At 44.2% G+C, this 20,000-nt stretch overlaps 2 protein-coding genes across 2 annotated transcripts in view; both read right to left on the reverse strand.

Moving 5' to 3' along the window:
• The window catches only part of ift81 (intraflagellar transport 81 homolog), a 45,985-nt gene extending 31,558 nt beyond the window's left edge, over positions 1-14,427 (reverse strand). Inside the window, exons 1-9 of the mRNA XM_076270593.1 lie at positions 13,962-14,427; positions 13,536-13,639; positions 12,418-12,598; positions 11,663-11,752; positions 11,238-11,303; positions 10,395-10,505; positions 10,084-10,168; positions 5,942-6,105; positions 3,210-3,305 (exon numbers count right to left, since the gene is read on the reverse strand). Of these exons, the coding sequence (XP_076126708.1) occupies positions 3,210-3,305; positions 5,942-6,105; positions 10,084-10,168; positions 10,395-10,505; positions 11,238-11,303; positions 11,663-11,752; positions 12,418-12,598; positions 13,536-13,639; positions 13,962-14,105 (1,041 nt within the window). The 5' untranslated portion in view covers positions 14,106-14,427. The remainder of the gene's footprint in view (positions 1-3,209; positions 3,306-5,941; positions 6,106-10,083; positions 10,169-10,394; positions 10,506-11,237; positions 11,304-11,662; positions 11,753-12,417; positions 12,599-13,535; positions 13,640-13,961) is intronic.
• Positions 14,428-16,573: 2,146 nt separating this feature from the next.
• LOC143106468 (rap guanine nucleotide exchange factor 1-like) overlaps positions 16,574-20,000 on the reverse strand; it is a 42,102-nt gene continuing 38,675 nt past the window's right edge. Inside the window, exons 19-22 of the mRNA XM_076270743.1 lie at positions 19,868-19,969; positions 18,995-19,092; positions 18,672-18,800; positions 16,574-18,454 (exon numbers count right to left, since the gene is read on the reverse strand). Of these exons, the coding sequence (XP_076126858.1) occupies positions 18,304-18,454; positions 18,672-18,800; positions 18,995-19,092; positions 19,868-19,969 (480 nt within the window). The 3' untranslated portion in view covers positions 16,574-18,303. The remainder of the gene's footprint in view (positions 18,455-18,671; positions 18,801-18,994; positions 19,093-19,867; positions 19,970-20,000) is intronic.

A 20,000-nucleotide genomic window follows, 5' to 3' on the forward strand; every position in this document is an offset into this window, starting at 1 on the left:
ATAGTGCAACTGCTTCCCCAAAACAATTCCTCCATAACTGTGTATTTAATCGTTTGATATGTAGATAACTTTCCATGGACTAAACAAAAGGTAAAGATTTTGTTATCACAAGGCTAGCTGGTTCGTTATATGGCGAAGCAGCCAACTTTGTTTGCAGCAGTGAAGCTGAGTTTGTTGTTAACGTTGTGGGTAACTGTCAGGGAATTTAACCCCAACATATAGATACAAGAACCACAACACGTAGTATGGCTTTGCCCACAAACTCTGGTACCAAGGGGAGAGCCTGCTAATGTAAGGAAGAATTCCTCACACCATCAGTCTCTGACTCTGCAGCCCAAAAGCTGTGTCTTTTATTGTACAGATGCACACAGAAAATAGGAAGCAAGACATAGCGACTTCATTGTGACATACTCTTATCTCACCCACACACACACACACAGACAGGGTGCAGTTCCTGTCTGTCTGGGTGCACACTTAACTTGTACTCTCTGTTCTTAGAACTCAGCACAACAACATTTAACTTGAACTCTCTGTTCTTAGAACTCAGCACAACAATATCTGCTTACACAAATGGTTATACAATGATAATAATAATTTCCTTACAGTAACGTAAACGTTTCTTCAGTTAGGAGCAGTAGCCTACTGTTTTTTTTTTTATGTTGCATTCATTTTCATTGGCAAAAGCTAGCCTAATAATATGCATGAGAACCTATATAGATTTGAGGGAGCTGCAGCTGTGTAAACCCCATCCCTAGAAACCAGTTTCAAACCAAGCTTGCGCTCATATGCATGATCACTGATCAAATTGCTATTTTCTGACAGGATGAGCACAACCATGCAGGTTCTTTGAATCTCAAGCTCTTTAGCCTAGCATCTTAAAGGAGAAGTTCGGTGTGAAATTGACCTTAGCTGTACTGAAAGATGTTGCCGAGTACTTACATGTGTCCAATAGGCACCTTCGCTCACCCCCTAGCATTCCGAATTACGCCGTTTTTAGCCAAGTAGCTGTGGGGGGCATAGCGTAGCCTAAGCAGCTAAATCGCTATTTTTACACAATTAAAAAGGTTCCAAGACCCTCAGAAGTCTACCAATGCAGTGTGGAGTTACTTGGAACCTTTTTAATGGTGTAAAAATAGCGATTTAGTTGCATAGGCTACGCTATGCCCCCACAGCTACTCGGCTAAAAACGGCGTAATTTGGAATGCTAGGGGGTGAGCGAAGGTGCCTATTGGACACATGTGAGTACTCGGCAACATCTTTCAGTACAGCTAAGGTCAATTTCACACCGAACTTCTCCTTTAATGCTGTATTCACAGCACGGTGAATGACAAACGGTGACAAAATGCTGTTGTTTATGAGTTCATAGCCTGGTTATTTATCAAGGACTATATCACGTTTTATATGTTATTATGATCACTCGCATCGCATTACCATGGGGTTACTGTGTAGGTAATGCTACGGTTAACTTAACATGCCCACCATTACACTGGAAAGATGTTAGAAAACTTTTAAACTTTTTTTTTTATTCTCCCGAGACGCTATACTTAAGGTAGTTCGCTCATTATCTCAGATCAGTGAAGAACTACCAGAGAAAACGTTGGGGAGAAAACTCAAACAAGTTAATGTTAGACTTAGACTAGCTGTGTTACAGTTTCTCGTTGCAAAATTAAAATCTCCATGCGCTTTTGTAGGCTACACACTGTTTACAGCTCTTGAGTAACATACTAGGTCATTTTTTTATAACGATAATTTAGATAGGCCTAGGCTACACTTATGGGGTGGGTGCTATTGCGTTTTCTAAAGAATCTCCCGTCTTGGTTTTGTACAGAAACTAATATTAAGTGACACATACGTAAAAGGGGGAAAAAAAGGTCACCTTCCGATCTTTAGCAGGCTACGGTCTGGAATTTAATTTAATATTGTTGTAATGGTAGGATAACTACACAGTTTACACAATAATTACACTGTGTTATACATATTGTATATCAATGCATTTATTGTCTGTCAATTACCCAAAATTGTGGCTCTGTCTTTCATTGAACAGTAGCTTATTTAATGCATTCTAATCCATTGTCAATCACTTCAGGGAACTTTTTGAAGTTTACATGAACCACGTGACCATGAACAAACACCCATTGTGGCAACTCTACCTTTATATGGCTCTGGTCTGAGCGTTGCGTTATGTTTGCCGCTGGCTGATGTGATTCCCGCTTAACTAACTAACGCTTGAGTAGTTAACCTGAGTTTAGCTGAGAGGAATTAGTTAAGATATTCATGTGAGAGACACGCGCATAGCTATGGAGGCCTGTGAGGGACAAAGTACTAGTTCAGATGTTCATGTGTCCTTATGGAGGCCTGCATTGAGACACATGCATAGGTATGGTAGCCTAAGAGGGACAAATCAGCCGATAACTATCTTACGCCTGAAAAGCACAAGGCACTCGGTAAGATGTTGATGTGTCTTAATGCAGGGCTGTGTGAGACACGCACATGGCTACGGTGGCCTGTAAGGGACAAACCACTAGACATGGGGCCGCTAATGTAGGGCTAAGCTGTAAGGGCTCGATCTGGACAGATGTCCTGTCCCTCCTCCTGAGAAGCTGACACAATACATATGACCTCACCTCCCACATTAGAGAACAAGAAAACACAACGCGACGACATCAATAACAACCACAGCACAGGCTTCATCTAGCAGCCGGTTAATGCAAACATATGCCACACCCAGCAGGAAGGGAGCGTATACACAAACACACACACACACACACACACACATCATTACTTTAACAAATCAGAGTACATGAATGAAGCACAGAGTTCAAAGGGCTAGGCAAGAGACTCTAGTCCCCACCCAGGTGGAGGGGGGTGGAGGAGGCTCAGAAGGGAGGTAGTGGGGGTGGTCTGTTACATAGTGACCCCTTCATGTGCTTGGATAAAAAAACAGGCCTTCAAAGACTCCTATGGACAGACACTGGCCTTATATAAATATGGTTGCGTAAGAGGCTGTGAGGCTCTGTCAGCTTGCCTTGATGTGAACGCTGTACCAGGACCACACACACGCTGAACCACGGCTTTCATGTCATGGGCCAAACACACAGCCTCTACTGGGCACGTGCGAACGTAAAGAGGCGTGGAGTTCAGGCCTCTGCTGGACCGTGATGTGAGTATGTGTGTGTGTCTGTGTGTGTGTCTGGAGACATTAGGGTCACCTGCTGTCTGAACAGAGAGAGCTTGTCATCCATGGGGTCATTCCGCATCATTCTCTTCTCAATCAGCTGGTTGATCTGAATGTTGGCCTCACGGATCTGGACAAACGGAGACAGAGAGAGAGAGAGAGAGAGATGGAGGGAGGGATGGAGGGAGAGAGAGAGAGAGAGGGGGAGAAAGAGAGGTTTAATACTCTATTATTAGACCACTGTCTAAAACACAATCATATTTGAAATTCCAATTCCAACATGGCTGAATGGAAAAGGGATGATCATCTGTGAACTGCACTCATACAGACACACACACACACACACACACACACACACACACACACACACACAGACACAGACACAGACACAGACACACACACACACACACTGTATATCGTATGTCTAAGTTTACAGTATGGCAGGAAGGATTATTGCTCATTTTATCATCTCCGTGAAGGGAAATGTAATATGACAGTCCCCCTGTTGCTCTTATCTCTGCTCATGTGTTGCTGTGCATAGGCCTACTGCATTCTAGTTTGATCTCTGCTCATGTGTTGCTGTGCATAGGCCTACTGCATTCTAGTTTGCCATTGCACAATAAACATGTTTTTATTGACATATAAAGTCTTAATGTGATGCATGGAAACATTTTGACACACTGTAAAAGCAACTCACTCACACTTCCAAATAGTCGCCCACACACTGCACTCCCTAACTCACTTCTTCAGAAAATATCAATATCAATGGGAACGTGCCAAAATTACAATAACGAGGAAAATTGTCCAGCAACATTGCTCAAAAAGTCCCGCGTCCCATGTCTTTAAAGTTGCTTTATTAGCATGACAGTCGGAATATAGTATCGTCATTAATATATACTATAGTCGGAATATAGTATTGTCATTAATATATACTATAGTCGGAATATAGTATTGTCATTAATATATACTATAGTCGGAATATAGTATTGTCATTAATATATACTATAGTCGGAATATAGTATTATCATTAATATATACTATAGTCGGAATATAGTATTGTCATTAATATATACTATAGTCGGAATATAGTATTGTCATTAATATATACTATAGTCGGAATATAGTATTGTCATTAATATATAGTATAGTCGGAATATAGTATTGTCATTAATATATACTATAGTCGGAATATAGTATTGTCATTAATATATAGTATAGTCGGAATATAGTATTGTCATTAATATATACTATAGTCGGAATATAGTATTATCAGTAAAGTCACTATTCAAGTCACATTCAAAACCAGTATTCACTTCTTTTCCTTTTCACTTCCTTTTCCTCTGGAAGAGAACAAAGGATACTTTGCTAGGCTTTGGGCTTGTGATTATAACAGTTTTAAAACATTTCAATATTTAAAGTATGATATTGATAAGAATGATATATTGAAAGAATGATCCATGGCATATCAATATGCTGTTGCATTATACAACAGAGACTTGTTTAGGACTTTAGGAGAAAAGTGAGGACTTGGACTTTTACTTGGCCTTGGGAATACTTGGACTTGCTTGGGATTTGGAATACTTGGACTTGCTTGGGATTGGGAATACTTAGACTTCTTTGGGATTGGGAATACTTGGACATCCTTGGGATTGGGAATACTTAGACTTCTTTGGGATTGGGAATACTTAGACTTCCTTGGGATTGCTAAATGAATACATGTGGATGTAAACAATTCGCACCCCCCCCCCCCCCCCCCCCGAGAGATTCCGTTCTCAAACTTGAGCCCTTAGTGTTCTCCACCAACACTCTCTCGGTGTTCTCTAAAGAGGCTACTATTTTCCGTCCACTTCTAAACACTCTTTACTCATTTGTCCTTGTGTTAAGAGAGTTCACTCAGGTTCACTGGCTTTAGCTGATTGTGCTGAATACTTCAACTGCACCAAAAAGCCATGTCAGCACTGCAGATGCCCAGACATCAGCTCTCGGGCAGCCTTTCTGACTCCTTATAATTAAGAGCATATTATAGAGATCAACGTTATCGGGGTCATTTCTTACAGTCCTGCATATATTAGCTAGGCTAGCTATGACTGATGATAAGCCATCAGTGCTGCCTCGTGTTGCTGGGCAGTGATAGCATACCATTAGCACTAGCTAATAGGTCCCCTCAGGAGAAGATGGTCTATGTGTTTGCTAATGCTGCTATGCTAACCCAGTGTCAGGTGGTCCCTTTGTTACTGGCTATTAGTAAACACTCATATATAAGTATCAAACTCATACTCCAGGAGCTTCAAGAGATCAGGGAAGGAATTTTTGGCTCCACACTGTGTGTGTGTGTGTGTGTGTGTGTGTGTGTGTGTGTGTGTGTGTGTGTGTGTGTGTGTCTGTGTGTCTGTGCGTGCGTGTGTGTGTGTGTGTGTGTGTCTCTGTGTGTGTGTGTGTGTGTGTGTGTCTGTGCGTGCGTGTGTGTGTGTGTCTGTGTGTGTGTGTGTGTGTGCGTGTGTGTGTGTGCGTGTGTGTTTTGGGACATGGTCAGGGGCTTGAGAGGGCCTAGCTGTGGTCAGTCAGTCTGACGCAACCCTGCACCAACCTTGTCCTCCAGCTCGGCCAGCACTGTGTGTGTGTGTGCTTGTGTGTGTGTGTGTGCTTGTGTGTGTGTGTGTGTGTGTGTGTGTGTGTGTGTGCTTGTGTGTGTGTGTGTGTGTGTGTGTGTGTGCTTGTGTGTGTGTGTGTGTGTGTGTGTGTGTGCGTGTGTGTTTTGGGACCAACCTTGTCCTCCAGCTGGGCCAGCTCGCCCTGTCCCATGGCAGGCTCGGACGCCACCTTCTGCAGGTACTGCACAGCCACACGCTTGCTCTGCACCTCCTTGGGCAGCTTGTCCGTCACCATGTAGCTGTTGAACTTGATCTCCTCCTCCAGCCTCTTCATCACACCTGGGACATGGGGTGTGTGTGTGTGTGTGTGTGTGTGTGTGTTAAAAAAAACATTATTGAACTGGATCACATGGATCAAAGACTCCTGATAAGGATACTATGAATGTGCTATGAAGCCTTAGCCAACCATACACTGCACCACAGTAAAGACCAAAGGGATGGAGGGAGTGTGTGTGTGTGTGTGTGTGTGTGTGAGTGATTGAGAGAGTGAGACCTCAGCAGAGCAACACACTAACTGTTTTCAGACATGTCCTCCGCACTATATGCGAATCTTTGTCAAACGGATGTCCGACCCTTCGGGTGATTCAGACATGCTTAGATGCTTACTGTACAAGCGGACATAATGAGTGAACCAAAACCCACGCACAGAACCTCGGCGTGGGGCGAACTAGCCAGGTCACCCAGCAGAGTGGCGTTTGAAATAGCAAAGAGGCATATCATATGGTTCATGTTATTCTTAGCTTAAAGAGAACGAATCATTGGAGACCCACTAATTCGATTACACAATGGGCAAGGTAAGAAGAGGCCAGCTCAGTTTGGCCGCGCTCCAAACTAGCCAATGAGTGCAGGGCAGGCTGATGACCAACCTGAACTTGTAAATGACGAGAACAGCCACCGCCCCCTCCTTGTCCTTGTTGCCTTTATGATTTCCTTCTAACTTATCTTATGCCAAATAGGAAATGCAAACCATGACATGTCCAGCCCTGGAACTGTCGCTTTCTCTGTCGTGCGCGCGCAAAGTAGCCTATAGGTTCCAAATGAGGTTTTATGGTAAAGTAACGTTCAAGTCAGATCTGCTGCATGAAGGAGAGTGAGAGGACACCCGTGTCCTGCTTGTATGTTTGATAAATAGCTCCATCTCATATCAAGGTTTTGATGGACGATCGGAATATAAACTATAAATAGATTCTGAGCTCATTTGCATAATGTCTGTCGAAAATACTTGGAGGTGACTAGTGCTAGAACTGCATAAGTTTAGAGTTCCAAATCGAGATATGTTGTTTAGATATACGCCCCGACATCTTGATATGCGCAGAACTTGTGGACTTACAGGCAGATAAAACAGCATACCCCTGACTCACTCACACACACACACACACGCGCGCATGCATGCACACACACACACACCACCCCCAACACACCTGCTCATTTCAATGATAATGCTGGGGTTAGATCATTGCCAGTGGTGAAAGGGGAGTTGGAAATAAACGAATGATTTGCTCTGGTCGCAGAGAGGCTAAATTCTCATGATGTACACCACATAGCTCCGTGTCATCCACAAGAGTTAATGCCCCCAGACCTAAATAAAAGCCGCTAAATTTAGGGCCGCTGCATCAAATATTTGAAGCACGAATACCAAAGCAGCGTTAACCTTAAATAAATGCCTGATGCCGAGTCTTAGTTGGGAGACGGCTGTTTGTAAGAAATCACTAAATAAGTCTGTTCTTTCCATGGGATCCGGGCTCCAAGTTTCCACCGTGAGAGAGCGCTTCCTTTTGGGCAGTGTGAGCTCAGCTACGTGCCCAGCGGCACCAAAGTGAGGGTGTTTGTGTCTGGGGTCATTTTGGGACCTGCAAATGTGTAAATCTCAGGCTGGACAGCAAAATGCCTGGCCCAGCCTGATCCAGTGTGATGGCGAGAGGCGGTCAGCTCACACACACACACACACACACACACACACACACACACACACACAGAGCTCTAATGGTGCCCTTCAAAGGCAAGAGGAGATTAGAGGATCACTACACATAAGAGCCTATTAGCAGAGAATCTTCTCATTCTCACTTGCTGTCACCTGCACTATCAGAGGCTCTTACAGGCACGAGAGCATGACCCCCCCCCCCCCACCACACACACACACACACACACACACACATAGACAGACACACACACACAGGGCTTATACTCTTTAGCAGACATATACATATAAACACACATTCCAGTACATCCCCTCACACACATGTGACACACTCAGACAGACAGACACTCAGACAGACAGACAGACAGACAGACAGACACACACACACGTGAGCATACACATGCACATCTGTTCCCTCACATGGGCCGCACACCCACACACTGTATGCTCGTCCTGCAGGGCAGTAGGGTTGGGTATCGTTTCAATTTGAACGATTCCGATTCCAATTCCGATTTCTTATTTCGATTCCGGTTCCTAACGATTCTCGATTCCGATTTTTTTTAAAGGCAGGGTCAAAAAAAGTTTAGGATATTTTAAATGAGCTAGCTAACCAACGGTCTTTCTCAGGGTATCTGCACATTTTCCAAGTGCAAATTTAAAGACTTTTAAGACCTTTTCAAGACATCTAAATGAAAATTAAGACTATACCACGGCAAAAAGATATATAAGACTGTTTAATGCAATAGTTTTTTTTTCCTACTAATTTTAACCCCCACCCCATTTTGGATGTCTACAGAAGTTACCAAAAATATTTTGGCGAAAGAAAATAATTGTGTGTGAATTACCTTCACAGCTATAAATGCCCAATTTTAGGGTCTGGACTGCTTGCTTTTGAAGCTGGCTGTACTGTACATATTTGGTTTTGCTTACTGCTGAGGCTGTTCTTCACCTGTGTCTGTAGTAGCCTAGGGCTACTTGCCAAAGACGTGCACTGGACTGGATTCCCTTAAATATTTTTTTCAAAGTTAACTAAGCTATTTACATATTTTAATAAGCCTACTTTATATAATTTACTATGTGCATCTATTGTCCATATGCAGCACAGCAAATTAAAGTTAATCCACTACTTTACATTTTGCATACCAGTTGTATCTAAACCAACCAAAGCTTGACTGAAACATTGTAAAACCATTGACTTGTTTTAAATTAATTAAGAGACAGGTCCTCTTCGCATGATCCTGCTGAAAACTGCTGGTTTCATCTCAAGCACGCACATTATGAACGCACGTATTTTTATGTAGCAGTCGCCGACATTCAAAACATATGCGGTTATATTTCACAACTTTTGCTAAGTAGGCCTAGCCTACTGGGAAACGCTGGCAAGCAAGCTGCTGGCAGATATTACAGGTAGGCTATTATAACTTAGACAGATATTTTCTTCCCTAGGCTAGGCCAGCAACACACGCTGGAAAGATGCAAACAGATCAACTTAACATACCGGTATACAGTATTTCCTCCTGATTGCGAAGCACTGCACATAATTTCACCAGCAGTCTTCGCGTCCATAGTTTGTGAAACGATGCTGCGTCCGAGCAAAGACTTTAGATGCCAAGCGCAACTCCAAAAAGGAGAACAAATAAACGTCCGGCTTGAGGCTGCGCCGGACGCCGGACAGGGCTTTTAAAACCCATATGTCCGGCCTAAATTCGAACATATGGCCAACCTATCGCTAACTGGCTTACCAACTCTTTCTCCCGCTCATTCTACCGTAGGCTCCCTCATTCCACGTAGGCTACCCTGTCTATCTCTCAGGCCTCAGCTACACCACGAAAACGCCAGGCATATTATTTTGTACATAGGCCTACTGTATTATTACCGTTTTCACACCTTTAACCAAACCCGTGAAAAACATCTTCACTCTGTAACCACTACACTTCCTCCCGTAGCCTAATAGCCTATCACGTATACAATTGCGTTTTAAATACACGAAACTGGATGGAGACATCACTCGCTCTCTTGCACTCGCTGGCGGTCCCATTCGCACATTTAATACCTCTCTTTCGAAAATTCAGTTGTAGCCTATTTAAGACTTTTTAAGGATCCTCGGGAACCCTGCTTTCTGAATGAAATAGTCTGACCTTCTCCATGAATTTTAATTCTATTAACTATGCGCTTCTTCGTTGGTGTTCAGACGTTTCTTCTTCCTGTCGGCAGACTGGGAATCGAAAGTAGGAATCGAAATTTAAACTTTTGAACGATTCCGGGAAAATCGCAAAGATAGTCCCGGTTCCAACCAATACTCGATATTCGATACCCAAGCCTACAGGGCAGACACTCACTCTCAGGCTTGGCATCTGCTGCTGCCTGGTTCAGGTCCTTCAGCTGCAACCGGGCCCTCTGCAACCTCTGCTCAGCCTGAAAGAGCTGACACACACACACACACACACACACACACACACACACACACACACACACACACACATACACACACACCAACAAATATATCATTAGCCAGCACATGACCTTGCTTACATAACTGTCCATTTCTCATATTTATCTGAAACTAAGCACTTTTTTTTAAAGACAGGCTGCCTTATTTGTCCATGTGTGTGTGTGTGTGGGGGGTCAAAGGTCGTCTCCTGGATGCTACCTGGTTCTTCTGCTCCTGTTTCTGTTGGGCGAGGGCCTCCTCCCGCTCCTTCTCCACCCTCAGCTGTCTGGTCAGCTCCAGCATGCGCTGATGGTTGGACACGCTCTCCACCTAGTGGACAGAGTGGGTAATGCGCTGAGACTTCTGGGGAATTTCTCAGGGGCTTACGAGGCCTCCCTCAGACGGCTTTCACCTCGTCTGCAGCATCCTGGGCATGTGCCCGGTAAAATTAGCACCCTGCTGAACCCCCCCCTCCCCTCCCCCAACCACGATGTCGGAAGCCTCATCCTGTCTGACATGTCTGCTATGTCTGTGAGGAGGAGGTTGTGAACCAGGCTGGGGGTCAGAGTCTTAGGCTGGTATGCACAGCTTTTGTATGGTGTTTTTACGGAGATCCAAAGCTGGGTTGGGGTCAGGGGCGTGTTTGCTTACAGTTCAGGAGTTTGGGTGTGTATGGGATGTGTATCATGGTGCAGCTGGGCTTTAGCTGAAGGTGTTTCGCTGGGTGTGTTATGGTTTAGAGATTTAACTGAAGGTGTTTGGCCAAGTGTAATGGTGGAGCCAAGCTTTAGCTAGTGGTGTCTGATTGGGTGTGTTATGATGTTGAGCTTGCTAGTGGTGTTTGGCCAGGTGTGTTATGGTGTTGAGTTTTAGCTAGTGGTGTTTGGCCAGGTGTGTTATGGTGTTGAGTTTTAGCTAGTGGTGTTTGGCCAGGTGTGTTATGGTGTTGAGTTTTAGCTGGTGGTGTTTTGCCAGGTGTGTTATGGTGTTGAGTTTAGCTGGTGGGTGGTGTACAGGTGTGTTATGGTGTTGAGTTTAGTCTGGGTGTGAGGTGGTCCTTACGCGCTTCCTCAGCCTCTCCACGCGTTTGATCAGCTGTTCCTTCTCCTCCTCCATCGCTGTGATATCCTGAGAAACACAGACAATCAGGGGATCGTCCTCTCAGCTCATCTCATTCCTAAACAATGCACTGAAGGGGCTCAATCAATCAGCAGCATTGGCATATATAATGAATATAAACATACGCATGCTGTTCCCCTAAATCCTTATTGTGATTCTCCATTGTGTAAGGGTGTATGATGCGGATTGTGTTGTGGTGGTGTGATCTTTAAGGGTGGATGATGTGGATAGCGTTGATGGTGGCTGTGGTGGTGTGATCTTTAAGGGTGGATGATGTGGATAGCAGTGATGGTGGCTGTGGTGGTGTGATCTTTAAGGGTGGATGATGTGGATAGCGTTGATGGTGGCCGTGGTGGTGTGATCTTTACCCGGCGGATCTCTGCGGTGGAAAAACCAGAACTTTTCAGCTGCTCACAGTCCTTGTGGTAAGTCTTAAAGCCCTCCACCAGCTCCTCATACTGCAGGAACACACACACACACACACACACACACACACACACAGGACACTGAATCAGATTACTACAGACAGGACGCTACGTTACAGTATACAACTGACAGGAATTGATCATATTGTAGAACTGACAAGAGATTCTGGTTAACAACAACAGATTAACATTGACATTTAACTTTCATAACAACATTGCTCTAAAGATGCAAGTCTAATGGTAATAGAAAAATGGCAATACGGTAGTAGTACAACAATAGTAATTCAGATAATGCAGTGAGCTGAGAGTGGTTCTGATATTACAGCCTCTATCTACAGCAGTGTAGCCTGGAAACACACAGACTTCCAGCAGGGAAGACAACTAGCAGTGAAATTAAACTTAAATTCTTGCCAAATTGTTTCAAAAGTGCAGCAATCTTGTAAATGACGCTTCTAAATGCAGTTGTTTACTCAGTTCCAAAGAAATACACGTCCATGTCGGATTAGCGATTGTATTTGCGTGCCCGTGTTTTAGGGACATTGGAAATGGGCTTCAATGGCCTCTTGACCAGATAGACCTGCAGAGCAAGTCCCAAATTTACCGAAAGTTTGTATGGGTATTCCCAGGCTGAGAGCAGTGAGGTGTGTTTGGGTAAGGGGTAAGGCTGATAAGGTGGAGTGTGTTGGGTTGCGACCCACCTGGTGGTAGGTGTCTGCAATGACATCGTCCTGTAGGAAGTCAGCGGGCACCTCAAGCTTGACCAGGAAGCGGGCCAGGTAGGCCCTCTTCTTGAGCTCCGGCAGCTTCTGCAGCAGCCAGAAGAGGATGTGGTGGACCACCGGCTTACTGCCCGTCACCAGGCCCTGCCGGAAGCTGCTCCTGTAGGGGACACACACGTCAACGGGTCTCTGAGAACATCCACGCCATTCAACTCCCAACTGTCCACCTGCACTGGCGCCGCCGCCATCGTAATGGTTGCTTCAGGTGTGTGTGTGTGTGTGTGTGTGTGAAAGTGTTCACTACTCACAGATTGGTACCACACTGGCCACTAAAACATTTATTAACTGAGGGCCTTCATGCTGGTGCATACACCCAAATATCTCATATTTAAAACGGCAGCAGTACAATGCAAGGACAATGGCGTCACTATGAATAATGATTAGGACAATGGCATCACTATTAATAATGATTAGGACAATAGCATCACTATGAATAATGATTAGGACAATGGCATCACTATGAATAATGATTAGGACAATGGCATCACTATTAATAATGATTAGGTGTGAACAGGACAGGGTGTAAAAGCCAGAGACATCAGGCACAAGATGACATGTGCTACATACATAATACTTGCACTAGGGATGTAGTGGTAAAATAAAAGAAATATGAGGTGGGTAAACTATGATTTCTGTGATCTCGGTGAGGTGGACTGCACAAATGTGGATAATACAGTAGGATTTTAGAATGTTAAAAGTTGCAATTGGTTAATAAATTGGTGCAATTAGTGGATGAATTCTGATAAGAAGTGGACAAACTCTTTTCTGAAATTTCAGAGGTGGATAAACTGTGTTTACTTGCGTATACCCTCCACTACATCCCTGCTTGCACCAGACTAAAATACAGGTTATGGGATGGATCATCAGAGATTGTAGTGCAGAGTTCTGTGGGTAGAGAACATACTGACACTGCCAAATAACTTGGTTGCATAACATGTTTAAGACAAGTCAATCTTGATTCTTCAAAATTCCTATATATTGCACTGCATTCAGGAAGACTACACGTGTTGGCTACTGGGTCTTTGCAGAGGACTCACGCTTCAGAGAGGCTCCCCGGTGGTTTGTACTTAAGCATCCCAAGTAAGGTGATCATCCTCTTGGTCGTCTGCTCGGGCAACTCCTCACGGATGTCAATAGCTTGCTGCATCACAATCACACAGCAACCTTGCATCACTTCAGCTGTTCATTTGCTTTCATGATTTCAGATCTTTAAAAGCTACCTTCACTTCATATTCCAATTTCAGTTAAACTCGGCCACTAACGTTACGTCTAGGACTACTATGTGATGAATGCATGCAACGTTAACTTAGCAGCATGTAAGACTTTATCACACCAAAAAGGTTAATCACTGCATATGGTACTTTAAGTAATTAAGCATATAATTTACTTGTTTAGACAGCTTTCACAAATAAAATTACTGTTAAGTTATGTGACTTGACTGAATTCAACAATCCAAAATCTACCTTGGGGTCGATTTCTGCCAAGACGTCATTGAGAATTTGCAACAGTTGCATCGGCTCCTGGGAGTCAAACGTGATCAAGTTGAAACTTTTCTTGAAGGGCTCTCTGTTGAGCTGTTCAACGATAAATTTCAGTTGTTCGCTCATCTTTGGAATTTAAAAATGACGTTAATGTAACTATAAAGAAGGACCAATTTTTGCACTGGAGATGACCGTCTTTGGTTTAACGTTAGCTATGACAGCTAACGGTACCGCTAGCTAGCTAACACAGCAATTTTTTGTCTATTCTCGGCAATTTTAGCTAAGTAACGTAACCGATACGTCTGTTATAGTGCAACGGTATGATTGATTATCTATCTACAGCTCTGAAATCCCAGATAAAAAAAACTAATCTCATCGATATTTCCAGTTAGATTACGCCATTATGTAGAACTGTAAATACATCGTTTCAGAAAACAAATGTTCCATAGTAACGACCTAACTTGGATGGTTGCTAACAGGAAGTCATCTTCTTCTACTGCTACAGAACGATAACTTGAGGCTGACGTAGCAGCGCCCTCTACAATCATGTTTTGTACTGTGCAACTTACCCTTTTAGTGTCGATTGATTTTACCCAGTTGCTAAATAGACTGACAAATAATGTCCGTGAGGGTCATGCGAAATGTTTTCGTGTAGTAGATTTCTGTCGCCCGTGAGTTGCCGAGTGACACTGAAAATAAGGCATTGTTTCAGTAGGCTAATGGTAAAAAATATATAAAATGAGACTGCAAGCACAACACACAAATGCAACCTCATCTTCTTGCCATAGCCCTTGCAGTCTGATAGATAGGCTCGGCTCTGACTTACCTAGCACTATTCAAGGCTTCTGCTAGTCACGTTCAAAATGACTGGAGCAGTCTTTATTCAAACGTCATCGTTGATAGCTAATATATTTCTTATTCATCTAAACCCATGAACATGAAATGTCTCTGTCAAAGTCTTTCACGTGTGGTGTAGTTTGTGAGACATCAGTACCAAGATGAATTCTTGTAGAAAGCATATGATCAAATATACAGCGATGGATCACTGAGTGGGCCCACCAGGCCCAGGGACCCCTGAAGCCCAAGCTTCTGCGTTAGTCGCTATCGATAATGTTCTACACTTCTGATATCTGAATGTATAACTATAAGTATATATACTCTTTTGATCTTGTGAGGGAAATGTGTTCTCTGCATTTATCCCAATCCGTGAATTAGTGAAACACACTCAGCACACAGTGAGGTGAAGCACACACTAATCCCGGTGCAGTGAGCTGCCTGCAACAACAGCGGCGCTCGGGGAGCAGTGAGGGCTTAGGTGCCTTGCTCAAAGGCACTTCAGCCGTGCCTACCGGTCGGGGTTCGAACTGGCAACCCTCCTGTAAGTCCGAAGCGCTAACCAGTAGGCCACGGCTGCCCCAGTTATTGCCAGTAATGGGGCCCCTCAATCAAATAACACAGGTCATGTTTTGTGATATGTCTTAATAGGGGCCACTCAATCTTACACCATGAGTGGATTTTCCCCTACCTAAACATCAGACATGTCATCATTATCGAATTCACACACATGACTTAACTTAAATTCCTGATTAATGTGCTTTGGGTTTATGCAGTTCTGTTTGGGTTTCACATGTTCACATAATGAGAGTGGTACAGTACGTGCATGCTTGGGTTACAATAGCAGAACTTAGTTTTGCAGTAATACTCTGAACCAAACAAATTTCCTTTCTCAGTTTACCAGAGTTGTGCTGTGTTCAGAGTAATCGTAAATGCGTAAATGGCTCCTTTTAAACATTACTGCCAGTGCAATCAATTGTTGAATATCTTAGGCCCTGTATGGACTGCATGGCAGCATATCAGCGGTGTAAGGTTGATGACTTGCCTTTTGTATGACAACGGCGCCCCTGATATTCTCCCAGTAGAATGATATTGGCAAATGCACAATAGTTTTGGCACAAGTCAAAGCTTCTCCATGTGTTGTGTAAATCCATGAGGTCATTACTACAGAGTGAGGGAGTGCTGGTTAGCGTGTCTTGGCTGGTTTGGATGCATATACCCTGACTTGAACTCCTATGAACTCTTTGTGTTACTTTCTGAGACATACAGTCTTTACCAAGAACTGTGAGTGGTTGAATATAGTAGTAGCTTAATCCATTTATGAATGCAAGGTAATTCCTTTTGCTATAACGCCCCTACTTCCTGGAATAATCTCCAATCCACTGTGAAAATGAACTTTCTTCTTTCCTAAGGTCAATTCACATCTGTACTCACAAACCTTCCTACATCAATTTGTACCTTTCTGTTACATTGTTATTGTAATCTTGGCTTCACTGAAAATGAGGGCTACATTCAATGAATCTCGGAGAATAAATAAAGGTTGAATGAATGAATGAATGAATGAATGAATGAATGAATGAATGAATGCAATTCCAAATAATTATCAAATTTTTTTTTTCTTGACATTTTCTCTGTATATCACAGTTTTCCCAGTAGTTTTGGTGTGGATGTCTATAACCCAAAGGGACAGAATCCCCGAAACCTTTTGTGTCGATGTGAGCCCCTCACCATGGAAGCAGAATAGGGAAACGGCCACAGCGTGCTCAAAAGACACATTTTAATTCCAGGCATTGAGGTATACTTGCGTGAAGTCCACCAGTTAAAAATATAAACAAAAAAAGTCTAACTAACAAGCAGACAAAATAAAAAATTAAAATACTTCATATTTGCACACATACACACATTCACGCTTACACCCGCGCGCACGCACGCACACACACACACACACACACAAACCAAGGTGGGCATATTGCAGGTGTGTGTCTTATTTGAGCTGGAGACTGAAGAGGGGGGTGTGTACTGTACAGTGACAGTCCTTGAGTTTCTGATGGACAAGATGGAGCTGACGACATTGTGTATCTGTTGAAGAGGAGGGAACAGGAGGCCCTTTACTCCCCCCGGGGGGCGGGGGGGGGGTATGGGCCTGGAGTCTTTGGATCACTGAGCCAGAGCTGACCCTCTGGACTCTACTGTGGAAGGGGCGTCTCCAGTCTCCAGTTTAAAACAGGATTGCTGTTCAGATTCTGTAGCCCAACTGGTCAGAATGCCCGAACCTATTCAGTCTCCTTCACATTGATCACTGCCTTACTTCCACTATTATTATCATCAATTATTATTATTATTATTATTATTATTATTGTTTTTTTTTGTTCATCATGGTAAGTGCACATTTCAGCTTCATATCATCGTATTGGCTGAGAAGACTCATCTCTCCCCAGGTCGAGTTCATCCATTTAAAATCCTTTTAGAGAACAAAAGGAAAGAAAAACTGCATTGTACACCGACAAAAATATAAAAAACAAACATCACACAAGTCATAATTACAACAGGCCTTCAGCAGAGTCTCTTGTTTCCAGAGTTCTGTTTTTATTCTTTCCTTCAGTCTTCTCTTCGTTCTTCCTTCAGTCCGTGACTTCATTTACACGTTTGCCTCTGGGTGCAACAGAGGCGCTTCACAAGCTCCCAGGAGCAGTCTGTTACCCCCCCCCCCACCCCCCGCTCCCCACCCCGGGGTAACAGATCACAGTTTGGGGTGGGTGGGGTTTTCCAGTACGTCAGTCTACACTCATCGGCCCACAGGACATGGGGCCACAGCAGCACCATGACAACAGCCACCACAGTGATGAAGAGGAGGAGGAGGAGGCATCACCATGGCAACCCACCTAGAGAGGGACACACTCCCAAATGTCACTGGTAATGGCAAAAGTCCAATGGGATATGACACAACATGGATGGATGAGGAGGAGGAGGAGGAGAGGGATAGGGGGATAGAGGGAGGGAGGAGGAGGAGGAGGAGGAGAGGGATAGAGGGAGGGAAGAGAGGAATAGAGGGAGGGAGGGAGGAGGAGGAGGAGAGGGATAGGGGGATAGAGGGAGGGAGGAAAAGGAAGAGCAGAAGGGTTTAGGAGGGAGGTGATCAGGATGACACGAGTCATTAGGAAACTACTCTGTAGCCCCCAAATGTTTGTGCTTGGCACAGAATCTCTCCAGCCCCTACACACACACACAGGCACACACACACGCTCGCGCACACACACACGCAACGCAGTGCAATCCCATCCGAGGCGCTGTAAACGGTGTCCGGCCTGGCTGCCCGCTGCGTTTCCTTCGCCGCACGTGACGTGCATGCTGCTCTCCTCTCCTCTCCTCTGCTCTGGGGGTCGGTGATGACCTATTAAACGGCGGGAGGTCCAGACGGAAATAAAAGCCAACTAAAGCGGGGCACAACGGGGCTGCGGAATGCTGGACAGCCCGAGTGCCGGACGGCCCACTAGGTCTTCTCCTCGCGGTCGGTCTTGCGCCGCACGATGTTGCGCGGCTTGATCTTCAGAGAGAGCTCCCACAGAGCCTCCTCCGCCAGGTGGTCGCTGAAGTCGTTAAAGAAGGAGACGATCTCTTCGTTGTGTTTGAGATCATAATGCCTGCATGGGGAAGGACACGCACACGCACACACACACACACGCATGAGTACAAGTAAACAGTTCCATGTAAACCACGTCAGACCACCAGTCATCATAGTGTATTTGTATATATGTGTGTGTGTATTAGTGTGTGTGTGTCTGTTAGTGTATTAGTGTGTGTGTATTAGTGTGTGTGTGTATATTAGTGTGTGTGTATGAATATGTGTATAATACTCACACTTGCTGAAAGCGCCTCATGCTGTCCAGGATGTTGAACTGCTGCCAGCGTTTGGAGAAGTTCACCTTCCCCTCGATGAGGTCAGGGTTCCCCAGATGCACAAAGGTCAAGTCCTGGAGGATGAGACCCCTGTGTGTGTGTGTGTGTGAGACAGAAAGAGAACAGCTGTCAGTCACTGAGCACACACTCCTACACACTCACCCCTGTGGATGGAGGATGTACTCAGCACACACTCCTACACACTCACCCCTGTGGATGGAGGATGTACTCAGCACACACTCCTACACTCTCACCCCTGTGGATGGAGGATGCACGGTACTCACAGATAGGGGATGCATGGTGGCTCCACCTCAGCCAGCGCTGCCCGATACGCACGGAACGAAGAGGAGCTGTCAATTAAAGTGCAGTACTCTTCCAGTCCCTGGAGATACACACACACACACGCACACGCATAGACACGCATAGACACACACACACACACATACACATACATACACACGCACGCACACACACACGCACACATACATACATACATACACACGCACACAATCAATGTTTCTATCTGGATTTGAAAGCTATAACTGAGTAATATTGAAATGCAGGGGAAGATAACATGGAGCCTTTATTTTACTAAAACCATGTGATCACTAAAAGATAATTTATTCTATCCAGTTGTGCACACTGATGCATGTACTGTAGATGTTAGTGTAAGAGATTAAGCTCTTTTTACACATTGATAAGTGTAGATGCTGGTGTGAGAGATTTGGTTCCTTTTACACATTGATAAGTGTAGATGCTGGTGTGAGAGATTTGGTTCTTTTTACACATTGATAAGTGTAGATGCTGGTGTGAGAGATTTGGTTCCTTTTACACATTGATAAGTGTAGATGCTGGTGTGAGAGATTTGGTTCCTTTTACACATTGATAAGTGTAGATGCTGGTGTGAGAGATTTGGTTCTTTTTACACATTGATAAGTGTAGATGCTGGTGTGAGAGATTTGGTTCCTTTTACACATTGATAAGTGTAGATGCTGGTGTGAGAGATTTGGTTCCTTTCACACATTGATAAGTGTAGATGCTGGTGTGAGAGATTTGGTTCCTTTTACACATTGATAAGTGTAGATGCTGGTGTGAGAGATTTGGTTCTTTTCACACATTGATAAGTGTAGATGCTGGTGTGAGAGATTTCTCCTGACCTCTGAGGTTTGCTTCTGCCATTCCAGTCTTCGGATGGGTGCAGAATCCAACGCAGAAAGTATTGCAAGATACGAGTTAAAGTTATTCAGCTTCCGTAAGTGCTGCACAGAAGAAGGGACACACAGACGATCA

The sequence above is a fragment of the Alosa pseudoharengus genome, unplaced genomic scaffold, assembly GCF_046254945.1.
Source record: "Alosa pseudoharengus isolate Yale_2024_CS ecotype anadromous, Long Island Sound unplaced genomic scaffold, YU_APseudo_1.1 YU_APseudo_1.1_scf_6, whole genome shotgun sequence".
In the NCBI taxonomy this organism is placed as follows: Eukaryota; Metazoa; Chordata; class Actinopteri; order Clupeiformes; family Clupeidae; genus Alosa; species Alosa pseudoharengus.